The following is a 16,000-nucleotide window of genomic DNA, read 5'->3' on the forward strand; positions in this document are numbered from 1 at the left end:
CGCGCCCAGTGCCAAGGGGGCGGCGGCGCGCGACCGATCGGTCCTGCGCCCCACCCTCCCTGCTCGGCCTCCTGCGCTGCGCTCCAACAAAGGGGCAGGCCGGCGGCGGGGAGAAGGAGGAGGAGGAGGAGAGGAGGGAGGAGGAGGAGGAGGAGCCGGAGGCGCGAGCCGCTCGCGCACAAAGTTGTGGAGTCGCCTTTCCTCGGAGGAGGGGAGCGGGCAGCCGCCGCCTGCCGCGGGCTTTCTCCCGCCGAGGGGCGAGGAGGAGCCTCCGGCTCCCGAAGCCGATTGGGGAATCCCGGGGAGCGGCGCCCCCCTTCTTTTGGGTCATTTCTGCGGACGGAAAACTCTCGTGTTTGGCAAACTTGGTGCCTACGCGCCGGTTCCAGGTTTGCACTTGGACTGTTTTGTTTTTGGCGGAACTACCAGGCAGGAAGATTGCACAAGTCAGGGGCGTTTTCGATCGGGTGTCAAATTTTTTTTTTTTCTTTCGGACCTTGTCTGGTTCTCCACATATCATTTTTAAAAAACGGCGCATCGTATCACCCACGCGCGCACACTCCCCGCGATTACTACGACCCAACTCAGCAGAGGAGCCCCCGGCCCGCTCGGGACGCGGGGGCGGCCGCTGGTTAGGCGAGCAGGTAAGCCCGTGCATTATTGAAGCCTCGGGCTGGGGACTGTGACCGCGGCCCCGAGGAAACGGGGTGTGGGCTGCGGGGAGAATGGACTTTTCTGCGGCTTCTGCGCCCAGGATCCGCATGCCGAGCTCCTTCTCAGGGCTGAGGCTAAGATGTAACCAACTTTTGCGTGCACTTTCCTCGGAACCTCGGTTCAGCTCCCCTCGGCGGGAGAGAGAATGCTAGAAACGTGGAGAAAGCTCGCGCGTGGAGATCCTCGGAATCCATATAGTAGCAAACGACTCAAACTCATCCAGCTGCTTCTGTGCTGCTGCCTGGCTCCCCCAATCCTCTTCCCCTCCCGGGTGAGGGGGTCGCGCTTCCGTGCCTCGCGCGGTGAGAGGCGCTGGGCCGGTGATCTCGAGAGGGGACGTGGCCTCCTAGGAGGGCCTGTCACACACACCCCAGCCCGGGGAAGGCGGGGCCCGGAGGTGTCCGCGAGGAGAGGGTGGGGAGAGGCTGGCAGTGTGGGCGGCGGGCAGGGAGCGATTCCCAGCCGTCCGCCTGGCAGGAAATGTGCCTGACCTTCAGGCCGTTGCTGCTCCCGAAGGTGGGGCTCCGGAGAGGGGATGAGGGCTGCCCAATCCGTGCGTTCTTTCGCGCAGTCGCCTCTTCTGGTTTTCCGAACTCTTGGCATCTCTTGCTGCAACTGATAAGGTAATTTATGCCCCAGTTTGGCCCCGGGTCGGAAGCTCTGGTTGCCCAAGGCCACTTAAAAAACCAATACAGCACTCATTTTAGGCTGTGCAACTTTTCGAAGGCACGCTGTTCAAAGAGAATTTTTTTCCCAAGCCCCAGATTACGAAAGGGACTCGTTCCAGGCTTGTTCCAAGAGGAGGAGAAAACGTACCCGACCTCCAAGAGCTGGGGGGGGGCGGGGGGCGCACTTTGTTTTACACTGCACTGGAGAGCCCCAGGTCTACCCTGGGTCTAACGGCCCTGATCTCTGTGATGTCCCGGGAGAGCCTCCTCTTTCCCAGCCTCCAGGTCACCTGGGTCACCAAGGTCTCCCGGGTCAGTTCCCCATACGGCGTATGAGAGGGTCAGTGCACCAGTGGCCGTGGCCGGAGCGCACCGAGTTCGGGGGAGCCCCGATTCCCCGGGTCGGGGCCGGAGCTCGCGGCCGCATCCATCCCTTTGTCACTCGCACGGGCCTCGGGGAGTCGGGTGGGCCCCTCCCGGCTGGGGGCCGGTGGGCGCGGGGGACGCAGCCTGCCGATAGCGCTGCGGGGCTGGCGAGAGCTGGAGGAATGCGAAGCTCGCGGCTGTCTCAGCTTCCAGAGTACCAGGCGGCGAGGGCCAAGGTTTACGCGGAGTCAGTCCCCGCCCCCTTTACCCGCGTTTATGGGACCGATGAGACAGCTCTTTAACTCTCCTTTGGGTGTTTGCTGACAATTTATTGCCCCTGTAAACAGTATTAATCACTGTACTATTAACCTTCCCTTGGAGCGCTTCCTCGAGTGAATGGCAGTTCTTGGCAAGGGGCGGTTTCTTTTACTATGTCTCAAGCAGGGCGGCCAAGTCGCCCGCTTGGACTTCTTTTCCACTATGTCTGGCGTTCCGAGGTTTTGCTTCCAAGTGTAAATGAATGAATAGTTTTTGCCCGAGGACCGACACCGCATTTCCATCCTAACTGCACATTGTTGAGCAGACTTGTATTCTTGCGTTGTGTGATTCCAAATGGCTTTAAAATTAAAACAGTTTTGCCTTTAAGGCCTTCTCCCATCCTTTCACGCCAGGTTTATTGCTGCACACGCATGGTTTCTGGTCCGTGTGACAGCCAGAAATGTTCTAAAGAAGGAGTTAGTGAAGAGAAAGTTGAGTGTATTGGTTTTGGTGAGAAAGAGCTGGCTAAACTTTGCAGAACATCGTTATGGTGAAACAGAAAGCTAGAGCAGTGGGAACAGTAAATTACAGTTGCATAGGGCTTAGAGCTCGTAAAGCAATATCCCTGTGATTTGTTCTCAGTTTCTCCCCTGGCTGTGTGTGGAAGATGACCTTCCCTCCATGTCATAGATGTGGAAGTGGAGGGTCACACAGTGTTGGTGATCAAACTTTGATTCTGTTTTCTGAGGACCAATTATAGATCTCTACAGCATTTAGCGATTTAGAAGAAGGCATCTTTTGCCATGGGTTACTCAGCCTGGAGCCCCCTGGCCATTTGCGGCAACATAGTGGCCCTCACTGTTTAAGGGATCTTCTGTGATTCTCCCTCCTTCCTATTCTTTCCTTGTCCTCTGATCCTCCTTTATGCTGTATCTTTGTAGCATATAAGGGATTTTGATTATCAAGAAGAGAAGATTTGTAGGGGCTGGCCCAGTGGCGTAGTGGTTAAGTTTGCCCACTCCGCTTTGGTGCCCCCAGGGTCGCAGGTTCGGATCCCGGGTGCAGACCTATGTGCTGCTCATCAAGCCATGCTGTGGCATGTGTCCCACATATAAAGTAGAGGAAGATGGGCATGAATGTTAGCTCAGGGCTAATCTTCCTCAGCAAAAAGAGGAAGATTGGCAATGGATGTTAGCTGAGGGCCGATTTTCCTCACCAAAAGAAAAAAAAAACGATGAGAAAATTTGAGAAATTATGTTAAAGAGAGTGGCAAAATAACATAATGAAGAAATATTAATGCACAAATGGAATAAGATCCTGTGTAAATGGTTTACTTTTCTCTTTTATGCAGTGGGAAAGGTCTATGGGAAGTATTGAGATGAAGACCCTTGGCTAAAACCAATTCTGAAGGAGAGCATTAGAAATCTCTCTCAAAGGGAATAGTTAGTTGCTTTCCAGGAAAGAGAATTTTTGTTGAGCAAACCTGATTTTCCATAATAAAATTTTATATGCATTCTTCTGAACAAAGTTTTTGGTTCTTGAATATAATAAAATAATTTAAGAATTCAGCAAATCTTTTACAGTCACGTACCCCTAAAAAGGAACTTAATTACATAATAATCCATAGAGTATTAATCCATAAAGTATTAACAGTAGTAGACCAATGTAAAAAATGAAAAAAGTTTTTTACATGCTCATAAAATCCACCAGACTGATGATCCAATCCACATATTCCTTCCTACTGGAGAGGAAATTGTTATAAAGCTTTAGCAATCTATCATAGTTTTCATCTGCCTCAAACTCTTTAACACTTCAAACTTTTTTCCAAGGTAAGTTTTTCCAAGGAAGAAAAAATTATTATGTATAGCCTATATTTATTTTATAATAAATTAATATTATATGGTATTTCCTTGATGTTATATATCATAAAACATTATAATATATAAAATACTAAATATTACACAAATATGTAAAATGAAATATAAAATAATAATACTATATGGGTTGTCCTTGAATCAAAGAATTGAGTTGTTCAGTCCTAGCTGGCAGTAAACTCTGGTTCTGACATCTTTTGTTATATGTGAATTAATGTCCATTATTTGCAGATTAATATTTGGATGTATTGGCTGTTATATTCCCAATTAAATGATAAATTTATTTAATTGGCATTTGGGGTGCTCTTAAGGGGCTGCTGGGTTAGAGTCAAGTTGCCAAACTTAAACTTGAATTCTGATTCTGTCTGGGTTGGGGGGACAGCATGTTTCAGGAATTACTGGGGAGCAATGCAGTACTCTATTGACATTCTTAAAAAAAGTGGTACTGCAGGATAGAATCTTCAATTCTTTAAATCTTGTAGATGCTTCTGAGTAATTAATTACTAAAGATTAAAATTACTTTATTTAAGGGGCCGGCCTGGTGGCTCAACGGTGAAGTGCGTGCGCTCCACTTCGGCAGCCCGGGTTCATGGGTTCGGATCCCTGGCGTGGACCTGTGCACCTCTTGTCAAGCCATGCTGTGGTAGCGTCTCATATAAAGTAGAGGAAGATGGGCACAGATGTTAGCCCAGGGCCAATCTTCCTCAGCAAAAAGAGGAGGATTGGCAGTGGATGTTAGTTCAGGGCTAATCTTCCTCACAAAAAAAAATTTATATTTTATTTGAGTGATATCTATACTCAGCAGGATTTGTATGATGTACCTTCCAGAATGAAATCTGTGTCAGTGGATAGAACCACTATATATTATATATATTATTATATATTATATCTAATCCAGACCATTCCTGAGATCAGACCTTTTGGTTATCTCTGTTTATGTATCTCAGAGGCACCTCAAACTCAGCAAGTCCAAATGACATTCATTATTCCTTCCGCCACTGACTTACCCTGCAGTGTTCCCCAGCTCTGTGAAGACTCGCCCTACTTGACTGCCCGAGCCAAACTGGGCAGTCATTTTACACCTTAGTGTCCTGAACCTCTCATAGCCAATCAGTTCCCAAGTCCCATTGACTTTCTGTATTTAATATCTAGATACCCCACATATCCACCCACTTTTTCCCGTCTACCCTTGTTTAGGCCACAATCATTTCCTTCTTGTAATATTACACTTATTACATATGCTCTTTAACTAGATTCTCCAGTTATCATTTTCCGATGTTTGCTTTATCTCTCTCTCTCTCTGTGTGTGGGTGTATGTATGTGTACACAGATAGATATATGCTGTCCTGTTTGAACTTAAGTTGGAGATATCACACTTCATTGCTAAATATTTCATCATGTGTCTTACAATCAAAGACATTCCCATGCATAATGACAAAACCATTAACCAATATTAGAGAACTTTAATATCAATACAATAATATTGTATAATATACAGCCTAAATTCAGATTTTTCAAATTATCTCCAAAATGTTTATTTTTAAAAATTCTGAATTCAATCAAGGATTACACTTGGTTGTCACGTCTAGTTTCCTTTAATCCACAAAGCTCGCCCCTCTCTCAGGTGGTGGTGTTATTCATGACACTGACAATTTTGAAGAGTAGGCAATTTGTTTTGAAGACTATCCACAGTCTAGATTTGTCTGCTCCTGATAAGCTTCACGTTAAACATTTAAGCAAGGATACTATATGGATGATGTAGTGTATTTTCCATTGCGTCACACGATGCCCCATTCTTGGTCATGTGAAGTTTGATCACTTGGTTAAGGTTAGGAATTTTTTCCCCAACATTTTATTATGAAAAGTTTTCAAACATATGGAGGAGTTGAAAGAAATTTTCATTCAACACCCATGTACCCATGGCCTAGGTTCTTCAATGAACATTTGTTCTGATCTGCCATATTCTTCATGGCTCCCCACACATCACTCTGGTCCACCTACAAGCCAGAACGATCTTTTAAGAAGGCAAATCGGATCATGTTACTTCCTGGTTTAAAACCATCTCCTGGTTCCGCACTGTTCTTCACAGAAAGATCAAAAACCTTGACATGGTCTCCAAGGCCCTGTCCCTGGTCCTGTCTACCTACCTCACCTAGTTCAACATCTCTCTTCTCTTGGCTGTCTTCTCTCCACAAACACTGGCCTTCCCTCAGCTTCTTGAACGCTCCATGACTCTGCCTGCCGCTTCACATGGGAGGCTCTTACCTTTTTCTCTTCCTACCTTTCTTTTTGGGTAATGAGATCTGTTTCATCCTTGAAGGCTTGGCTCAAATGTCACTTCTTCAAGAAAGCCTTCTCTAACTGCCCGGGGCAGGTCAGATTCCTCTGCTGTATGACAGCATTACTCTATGCTTCTTCTTTGTATGTTTGTCACTTATCAGTATTATAATGAAATAATTCGTGGTATAATTAACTGCTTAGTGTCTATAAACTTCATAAGGGCAGAGGCTGTGTCTCTTTTTGATAGTCATAACCCCATTGTCCAGAGCAGTGCCTTACACGCAGTAGGCACTGAATAAACATTTGCTGAGTGGTTACTATATATAACTGCATATGACTATATATATTAAATAATATATATGTGTATATATATATATTTTCAAGTTAATGCTTTCCCTTTTCTCTTTAGGTATTGATGTCAAGCTGGACCATTATAGAAAACTGAAAGTCTCAAAAAAGAGGATTTAGTAAAGTCTTTGGATTATATTGAAACTCAGCAAAGATGGCCAAGTATGGAGAGCAGGAGGCCAGGCCCGACGACGGGCAGAACGAGTTCAGTGATATCATTAAGTCCCGATCTGGTAGGTAATGGAAGCTTAAGAAAATGACAGATTTTTATGCATAAACTACTTGGAAGACATAGGTTTTTTGGCTTGTTTTGCACTGTTCTTGTGAGACAACTTTCTTTTGAGAAACATACTTATATAAATGACTGTTATATTGTAAAAGGTAATGTAATGCCTCTGAGTGCCCTGTCTTAATTTCTCAACCTGATTTGGTCTCATCGTTTGTTGACTGGCAATTGTGAAATTGCTACCTGTAGTTGAATGCTGTGCATTTATAAGACTACACCTGTATACACAAAACCACAGCCGAGCATTGTCTTCTTTTTGGCCTATTTCATGAAGTTGAAGGGATTATATGCTTAAAGTAGGAAGTACCATGGTTTCTGGAAGGATGGGTCTTCTCCAGTTTTGCTTCCATCACCATATATCTTCACCCCATCCCTTTTGGTGGCCAGTGCTAGGCCAACATGTGTCCTGTCTTTGCTTCCCTTCTTGAAACTTCTTATGAACCATCTCAGGGTACAGTTTGCACCTGGGTAATCTAATAAACTAGACTAAGACAGATTCATGGTTTTCATGTGAACATTTAAATTGGGGACCTAAGGACACCATTCCCTCCCCCAATCTTTTATATAACTAAGTGCTTTTGACTCTGGCTGTAGAAATGAATCAACTGGGGAGTTTTTAAAAAAATGCAGATGCACGGGCTCTGCTCCAGACCTATTGAATAAAAATGTCTGTATTTTTAAAAACCTTCAAATATGGTTCTGAGACAGGCGCTAAGGGGAGATATTTTTGAGCAGACAGGACCTTTCTGAGCTTTGAAAATTACACGGAACTCCACCCTGAGTGTGAGCACTATACTTAAGTAACTTGGAGAGTTACTTTGAGGTATAAAATTACATCCAGTGTCACTTTAAAAACAAAAAAGGAACCTAAAGGCTGTGTTGCTGAGTGAACCATCTTTATATTATGTTAGGAGCCTATTTCTTATTATTTGAAATTTGAAATTGCAAAAATATGCACTGCAAATAAGCTCTAAATTAATAGAGATATACATTTAAGACACACGCTTCTCTCTGTGATACAGATGTTGGTTGATTGGTAAAGATTTTGATTAATATAGTCTTGGCTCTAAATATGTAGCTACTACAGTCATCCCTCGGTATCCCCGGGGATTGGTTCTGGACGCCCTCTGATACCAAAGTCTGCATATGCTCAAGTCCCTTATATAAAATGACATAGTATCTGCATATAACCTATGCACACCCTCCCGCATACTTTAAATCATCTCTCGATTACTTATAATACCTAATACAATGTAAAAGCTGTGCAAATAGTTGTTATAATGTACTGTTTAGGGAATAATGATAAGAAACAAAAAATCTGTACGTATTCAGTACAGACAGCTGTGGTAGACCTTTCCATCCGTGGTTGGTTGAATCCGCGAATGCAGAACTTGTGGATGTGGTGGACCAACTGTATTGTGTAGCTCGAAGGATCTTTTAGAAGTACAGCTTAATATCCTGTTTTAAAGTGTGCTCTGAGGATGTTTTATTCTTCTAAAATTCTTTTTGCTTTAAATGTTTTAGTAGTATAAAGTGCTATGTAGATATAAAGGATTATTAATGTCTTCTTAAGAGTACAAAATGTATATCCAGAAATATGTAAATGTAACAAAGAGGAAAATGAAAGTGAGAGAATTTAACATATCCGTGCTTGTCATATGCTATAAATTGTGAGGAGGTGTATTCTTAAATAGTCTTCTGAGTCAACCTCCATTACAGTAAGACCTTTGGTATTTATAACTATGTACTTTAGCCATGTCCATAAAGATGTAATTGTATGTTTAAAAATACTGGGTATATATGATGAGTGCACACATCTTCCAAACTGTTTTTTAAATTAAAAATGATCATTTAAAAAGACTGACAGTTCTCATACACTATTGGGGGACAGCTGGGCAGAAATTAGCACGTATTTATTTATTTATATGTTTTTATATCATGTTTTTAACATGCATGCCAATTGGCCCCATAACTCTATTTTTAGAGTTTTTTTCCTAGGGAACACACAGAAATGTACAAGCAAGAAGTTGATCATAGCATTTTTCTAATAGAAGGAAATTGGAAACACCATAAAAATCCGATATTGAGGATTGGTTAAGTCATCCTTTTCCCCAAAGTATTTTGAAAGGAGCACAAGTTCTAATGTGTAATTCAAAAACGGATGTCATGAGCAAATAACTTTCGGAAATAGTGGTTTAAACCTCCTCTGTTCCTTTATTGTAGGGCATCTGAACAGATCATATAGAATCTCGGTGGAGTTAATTAAATTAGAGTATATCTGTAAAGTAGATTATGCATTCATAAAAATGTTATGGATGTATATTTGAGCATAGAAATATGTTCTGGATATATTGTTAGGTAAAAAAATATGTGCAAGATGAAGCCATTTATGTGAAAAATATTTTTTCAAAAAAATTTCACAGGGTGACACTCTTTTGCTCATACGTATTTTCTAAAGTTCTTCAATGAGCCTGTATTACTTAGTTCTTATATTTTTAAAGACTCTTCAGTTGCTTAGAGTTTTTTAATGCCAAGGCTATGAGGATTACATTTTTCTTTTTTTTGGTGGCACCTACTTTAAAACACATTGAAAAGTTAGCTGTTGCGTAGCTGAGAAAGGAATCACATTCTTTTTGCTGGATTATGTTGCAAAAGCCAGTAGATAAATTTGGATTTGAATGGGCCTGTTAGTCCCAATCTTGCTTTCTGGAAGGTACATTTCTGATTCTTTTAAGGGAAATATTAGTATACAGTGGTAATGTCTCATGATGTGCCAAAATTTATGTATTGAAATAGGATTTTTAGTTCAGCTTAAGTCAAAGGACTCACCTACATATAATGCATATTTTTAGAGATCCTCCTTGGACATGTTCTATGCTGAAGTTGTTACTTTTTCGTTATTTTAAAGGAATGTTTTCCTATAGGAGAATTTTCATGCTAATCTGCTCCTCTAGGTTTCTTCCTTTTGGGGATTGGGTATAGGGAAGGGGGCAGAGATGAAGGTGGGAAAAAACTAATGTTGAGAGTATATTGATAAATTTAATCTCTTGGTTTATGAAGATTCTTCTCTTCTTCGTCTTCCCCAAATCCTTGAGTTTGGATAGTCTAAAAGTCTAGCATAATAAAAATATTTGTGCATTTTATGTTAGGTTATTGGGGTTGCTTATATTGCCCTCGTTCAATATTAATTTGCTTTATGCTGTGTGTGAGGTTTAAAAAATTTTTTTTAAATCATTTCCACCATCTACACAGATATATGACATTATCAGGGTAGGCGATGAAATAATAGTTTCATAAATATAAAAGCCAAACATTTCTTTACAGTGGTAGTACATTTGCCTTGGATTTGAATGAATTTTAGAAAAGAACTCGAAAGAATATGAGCTTTAATGATTAAGGGCTTGGGGTTGGGTAGAAGTAGACCTTTCTTTCCCTAACTTAAAGATGCATAAGTTCTTCATCAGTGACTGCATCTTTGACAGTGTCAATTAGTGGGCTTCAGAAAGCTGAACAAGTTAGTAAATATTTTGAGAGAGTAGGCCAAGAATAAGAGTTTTTTTAAAAATGTGAATGTATTGCCCATGGAGTCTGTGATGCGAAAACTTCTACCTGGAACCTTTTAAACATGATGTCATAAAACGGTGGGAGATGCATATAAAATAAAAGAATATCGTCTCTGCTATTGCATTCTGTCGATAGCTAACACCCTTTAAAGCTAGTAATGTAGAGTAAGTCATTCTTTTCTGTGCTTCTCAGCCCTGTTGTGGTAAGTGTTAGCCCAGAGCCCCCTAAAGAGGGCAGATCTTAGGGCTGAAGAAGGTGTGGTGGGGACGGTCGGGAGATTCGACTCATAGACTCTTAGATGGGAAACGGCCATTTGTTGAATGAATTAGGTAGGCTCCACATTGTTGTACGATTCAGTACATTCTTTAGACGACCTTGGGCAGGAAGCCTGAGAGTACAATTTTATCATTTCTTCCTTCACTTTTTCTCTTCTTGTCTAATCTTAGGATCTAATTGTTGAAGGAACCTTAGAGGCCGTCTAACCTGGCCGTGCCTATGAGGTGGTTACCCAGCCTCTGCTTGCACACCTCCAATGATGGGATCTCACTGGTGATGACAATGATGAGAATTCTAGCAATTTACATTTATTGAATGCAGATGGTGTGCAGATAGGGTGCAAGCATTTAATCCTCACCACTAGTTTACAAATGACAAACGTGAGCCACACAGCGGTAATTTGCCACATTGGCCTGCCTTCTATTTCTCTAAAGGCCCAGTTGTGCCTACCTCAGGGCCTTTGCACGTCCCTCTTCCCTCTGCCTTTGCTTGACAGGCTCCTTCTTGTCATTTAGATCTAGGCTTAAATGTCATCTCTGAGAGGTCTTCCCTGCTGACTTTAGGAAGTAGCTCTCCCAGTCGTCACTCGACTGTATCACTGTACAGTCATGTGTCGCTTAACAGTGGGGATACAATGCGTGTTAGGCGATTTTGTCATTGTTCGAACATCATAGAGTGTACTTATACAAATCTAGATGGTATAGCCCACTACACACTTAGGCTATGTGGTACTAATCTTATGGGACCACTGTCCTATATGTGGTCTGGCGTTGACCGAATCACCGTTATGTGGCACATCATGGTACTTAAAAGTTCCCCATATGTTCTTATTGTGATCTGGCACTTTTCTTGTGTTTGTTAATGTCCTTCTCACTAGAATTTAATTCCACAAGAGCAGGGACCAGTACATCCCCGGTACCAAGCCCAGTGCCTAGCTCATAGTAGGTGAGCATTGGATGTTTATTCAATGAAAAGGGCTCCAGAGCTAGAAAATGCCAGAGCTGGGATTAGAACTCAGGTGATCTGACTCCAGAAACCCTACATTTGACCTCTACATAGTGCGGAGCCTTTAATTTATATGGTAGTTTGTTCCGTGGCTGCTGGATGAGTTTTCTTCATTTTGTACCTAAATCTAGTGCTGATAAGTTTTGTGCGGTATTAATAGGATTTATACATCCCTCTGCCTCTTCCTTCATAGTTACCAGAGCTGGGACCCTGGGCTGTGAGGTAGAGCCTCTCTAGGCCCCTCGTTGGCATCATAGTCCTACCCAGGGAGGGTCAATTATAGGAGACACAGCCTGCTGCTCCCAGGCCTGTCCTGGCCTCCCTGGCTCTGGTCTCTGTCATTCTCTCTTAAGAGTTAGCAAAGAGGAAAGAAAATACCAGAGGACAGGCAGTCCTCCAGGTGGAAGGTAGTGAAATTGATAATATGCTTCTGACGTGAATTCTCTTTTCTCTTGTCCTCGGACTGCTGCTCAAGGCTTTTCACTGGCTGGTGACAAAAGGTAGTGGGTTTCAGATGCACTGCGATTTGGAGCAGTTGAAGGCCTGGTCTGATGCCCAGATGGGTATCTGCGGGATTGAAAGGTTTGGTAGAGGTTGGGGGAGGGGGAGGGAACAAAAGAGAGGCCATTGAAATAAAAGTAAAATGAATGATTTAATATGGAATATTATACCTGGTTACATTTATAGCAAGCCTGAAAAGATGCTATGTTTGCAGTCAAGTACACTTGCTTAACAAGATTCAGTTTATGAAAATGATGAGGAAAGTTGCCTTATTTGTTTATCTGTCAGAGGCCTTTCTTTAGGAAGGACAGTAGTTAAGTTGTGGACTTCGTTCTCTTTCAGTTAAAGAAATAACTGTGAGGGGATTTTTCTGAAGAGCTTAAGGGGCTGTAAAAAATAGTTCCTCTTTTTTTTTTTCTTCCCCTGAAACTTGACTTGGCTGGAATACCTGTGTTTTGAAGGGAGGTCTTTGAGCAGGTTTGGTTTTTCCCATGAGCCCCGAGGATTCGTTGTGAGGGACAGTAACCCTGATGGAAATTCAATTCTGACCGAGGAGAGCAGCTATTCTTGTAATTAGTGTAAAAATATTCTCCTTGTTCTTACCTCATTATGCTGAAGTAATGCAATCACAGGAAAGTTTTCTGTAGTAACGTGATTCTCATGACCTGTACCCATGCTTGTGAAAGCTTTGTATGTGGTCCATTCACCATCGGAAAACGTGAATTGCCAAGAATGTTCTAAGCAATGGGGGTACATTAATAATATATGTCTATTAATAATGTCTATTAATAATATAGACAGAATGGAAAACTCAATTTCACTGAACGTTATTTGAACTAGATGCGAATATGAGGATTTTCTGGGGATCAGGGAGCGTGCAAGATCATTGAAACAGTTGTGAATATTAGTTAAAATTTAATTGTGAAAGGATACTCAGGTGGTTTCATATATATTGGCTAGATTTTCTTTTCTCCTTAAGCTGTGTGTGGAGGCAGAGGTAATTACCTTATTATTATTTTGATTTTTTTGTATGCTTTAACTGTTCAATAATAAATACACTCACTTCACTATTTGAAATGTGAGTCAGTGTGAGTTTTTAATATATATTGACTCTCAGAAGGATGGCTGTGGACTGACAAGTCGAAGGTTATCCAGCTCTTTCTCTTTGGCTTCCTCTCCCCCTGGATTTACGCATGTCAATTGCAGGAGGCATGTAGTTTCCACCTTCCTTGTAGCCTTTACACTGGTGCCTTTGAACAGCCAAATACCTGAGGCGCATTTATATCCTGTGGGTCTTCTCCATCAGAAGCTTGTCCTCCTGGCCTGGTTAATAAGGGGGATTGTTTGTATGTGCTCATTTGGCAGCTAAGATTAAGGTTTGAGGTGGTACAACCTCACATTGGTTTTGAGAACCCAATTTCTTAAAAAAAAAAAAAAACACAGTTCCGTCTATCGTGGCCGTTGAGCTCAAAATATGAAGCACGAGAATAACATTTCATAGGTGAACATTTTCAAATGAACTTTTTTTGGTGAGTGGGTGGCCGGCTAGTTATTATGCTGTCTGTCCAGTTCAATAATTTTACTGCTTGATTATGTACCAAACTTGTTTTCAAGGAGTGGAAACAAGCACATGACCTGGAGCAGAGAAACTCAATAAAAAGTGTGACTTTGTATCTCTAAAGCGGTACGGTTTTGAAATCAATATATCTACTGTACTTGAAAAAGTATCTATTTATACTGTCTTTTCTAATTCCATAGTTTTAATATTTGCAAATTTCTTCCATTCCGTTTTCTAGTTAAGATGTTGGTAGATGGTATTTATGTGAAGAAGACTGGGGGAGGCGGGGATAGCATTTTGAGGTTGATACAAATTGATTATGTCTCTTGCTTCTCATAGGCTATGTATATATCACGTCACTTGACGTTAATTCAGTAATCACATGGATGTATACATATACTTTTATTTTGCAAGTCGGATTTTGGGCTCATCCGGTATGAAGTTCCTAACTCAGGCTGCCTCTCAGAACCACCCTTTGGGATTCCCATTGAGTCACGTGGGGGCAGCCCTTGCGTCTGGAGTTTCAAGAAGCTCCTCGGGTTATTCTGTTGAGTGCCATTGATTTATGGACAAAAGAGGCGGGTTTAAGACATTGGGAACTAAAGTGAAAGTAGTCTGTGCCTTTCAAAGGAGCAAGGAGGGCTGTAATCAAATATGGAAGGTTGTTTCCACTTACAAACACTTTCCTTTAAACAATTTTAAAAGGTAACGGATTTCTTAGTATTGGACGTTTTTTCTTTTGCTTTGTTCTTTGAAGAGAGTTTGGGTTGTTGAAGGTAAAACCATGGAAAGTGGGTGACAAGAGGGATGAAACTTGTAGGTGTATTTCTCGTTGTGACCCATTAAACCAGAAGATCATACCAGAATATTCAGCACTGAAATATTTCTTCCTGGAGCGCCTTGGTGTTCTCCTCAGTGTATTTCACATTTTCCTGCTGTGAGCCTAAAGTCAGATCTTGAATTCTTTCATGGAGCCCTGTGATTAATTCATCATAAAAAATTATTGTGTATATTTTCTAAGAAATTATTTCCAAGACAGATTTGTTTTTGACTCATGGTGGAGAAACCCTTACGTTCATCCTCTATGCTAGTTTTCATTTGTTTTTCTTTTTAGTTGTTATAATGTATTCATACAGTGGAATAATTTGTAATTAAAAACCACTAGTTCTTTCTGTATTTTTATGGGATGATTTCTAAGATATGATAGAGTGTAAAACATAAACATAACATCATTAACATAACATTATGTTAGTTTTCTTATCTTCTTTAAGGATAGAGAAAATTATTACATATATATTTGCCTCCCTGTTTTTGTAATTTTTTTTTTTTTTTTCCCCCCAAAGCCCCAGTAGATAGTTGTATGTCATAGCTGCACATCCTTCTAGTTGCTGTATGTGGGACTCGGCCTCAGGATGGACGGAGAAGTGGTGCCTCGATGCGCACCCGGGATCCGAACCCGGGCCACCAGCATTGCAGTGTGCGCACTTAACCACCAAGCCACAGGGCCGGCCCTGTTTTTGTAATTTTAAATAGGTGACATCTAGTACTTATATTTAATGTAACTACATTTCCTCTTGATATAAAATATTTGCCTAGCATTCTTTGAAAATGGGTGAATTTTAAAAGATGAATAGTGATTTTTATGTCACAGATGAATCAGGATTTAAGTGACTTATGGACCACCATAGCAAGTTCTGGAAGGATCCAGAAATGCACCCCAGAGGTCTTGGGTTGTCTGTATATTCATTTAACCAAATCAAACCAAACACTAAACTCCCAATCTCATAGTCCTTCACTTATTTTCAGTAATGCCTTTGAGCTCCAATGTTTTTACCTCTTTGAAGATACAAGAAGTGATCTTCATTTCTTCATTGATTAAATAACCTTCAGTGTGGGTCGAGATGCGTAATCACTTCTTTGTATGTTATTGTATGGAATTTGAGATCACGTCTCAGAATTTAATGGGACCTGTTCCTGCTACAGTTTTAAGATGGAGCCTTAAAAAGGAACATCTGGTAAGGCCTGAGTGGGTTAATTTCTATGTGAACAGAGGCTTTTGTGTGGAGGTTGGCCATGTGGAAGTGTGGGTAAGTTTCACTGAACTACTTAGAAGGGAGCCTTTTCAGATTTAATTGAAACAGACCACAAAATAAGACCAGTAAAATTTACCCCCAGAGAAGAAATAGACTTAAAAACAAAATTTGGTTCTAAGTTGTAAACGATCTGTTCTTCAAAGTTAATTGTTATATTGCCGGTTTTAAAATCATATTGTCTTTTTAAAGTTGAGATATAATCGACATAC

At 41.5% G+C, this 16,000-nt stretch overlaps 1 protein-coding gene across 6 annotated transcripts in view; it reads left to right on the forward strand.

Moving 5' to 3' along the window:
• Positions 1-481: 481 nt before the first annotated feature.
• The window catches only part of UTRN (utrophin), a 504,353-nt gene continuing 488,834 nt past the window's right edge, over positions 482-16,000 (forward strand). For 4 of the 6 annotated variants that reach the window (XM_087425188.1, XM_087425183.1, XM_087425189.1 and 1 more), the window contains exons 1-2: positions 482-644; positions 6,570-6,741. In XM_087425188.1, coding sequence (XP_087281314.1) covers positions 6,663-6,741 — 79 coding nt within the window. In that variant the 5' untranslated portion in view covers positions 482-644; positions 6,570-6,662. Of the gene's footprint in view, positions 645-1,194; positions 1,338-4,410; positions 4,524-6,569; positions 6,742-16,000 lie in introns of those variants that run through there. The other 2 variants (XM_087425184.1, XM_087425185.1) reach the window with 2 other exon arrangements.

This window comes from Ceratotherium simum, chromosome 38 (genome assembly GCF_057802395.1).
Source record: "Ceratotherium simum simum isolate JZ-2026a chromosome 38, ASM5780239v1, whole genome shotgun sequence".
Lineage (NCBI taxonomy): Eukaryota > Metazoa > Chordata > Mammalia > Perissodactyla > Rhinocerotidae > Ceratotherium > Ceratotherium simum.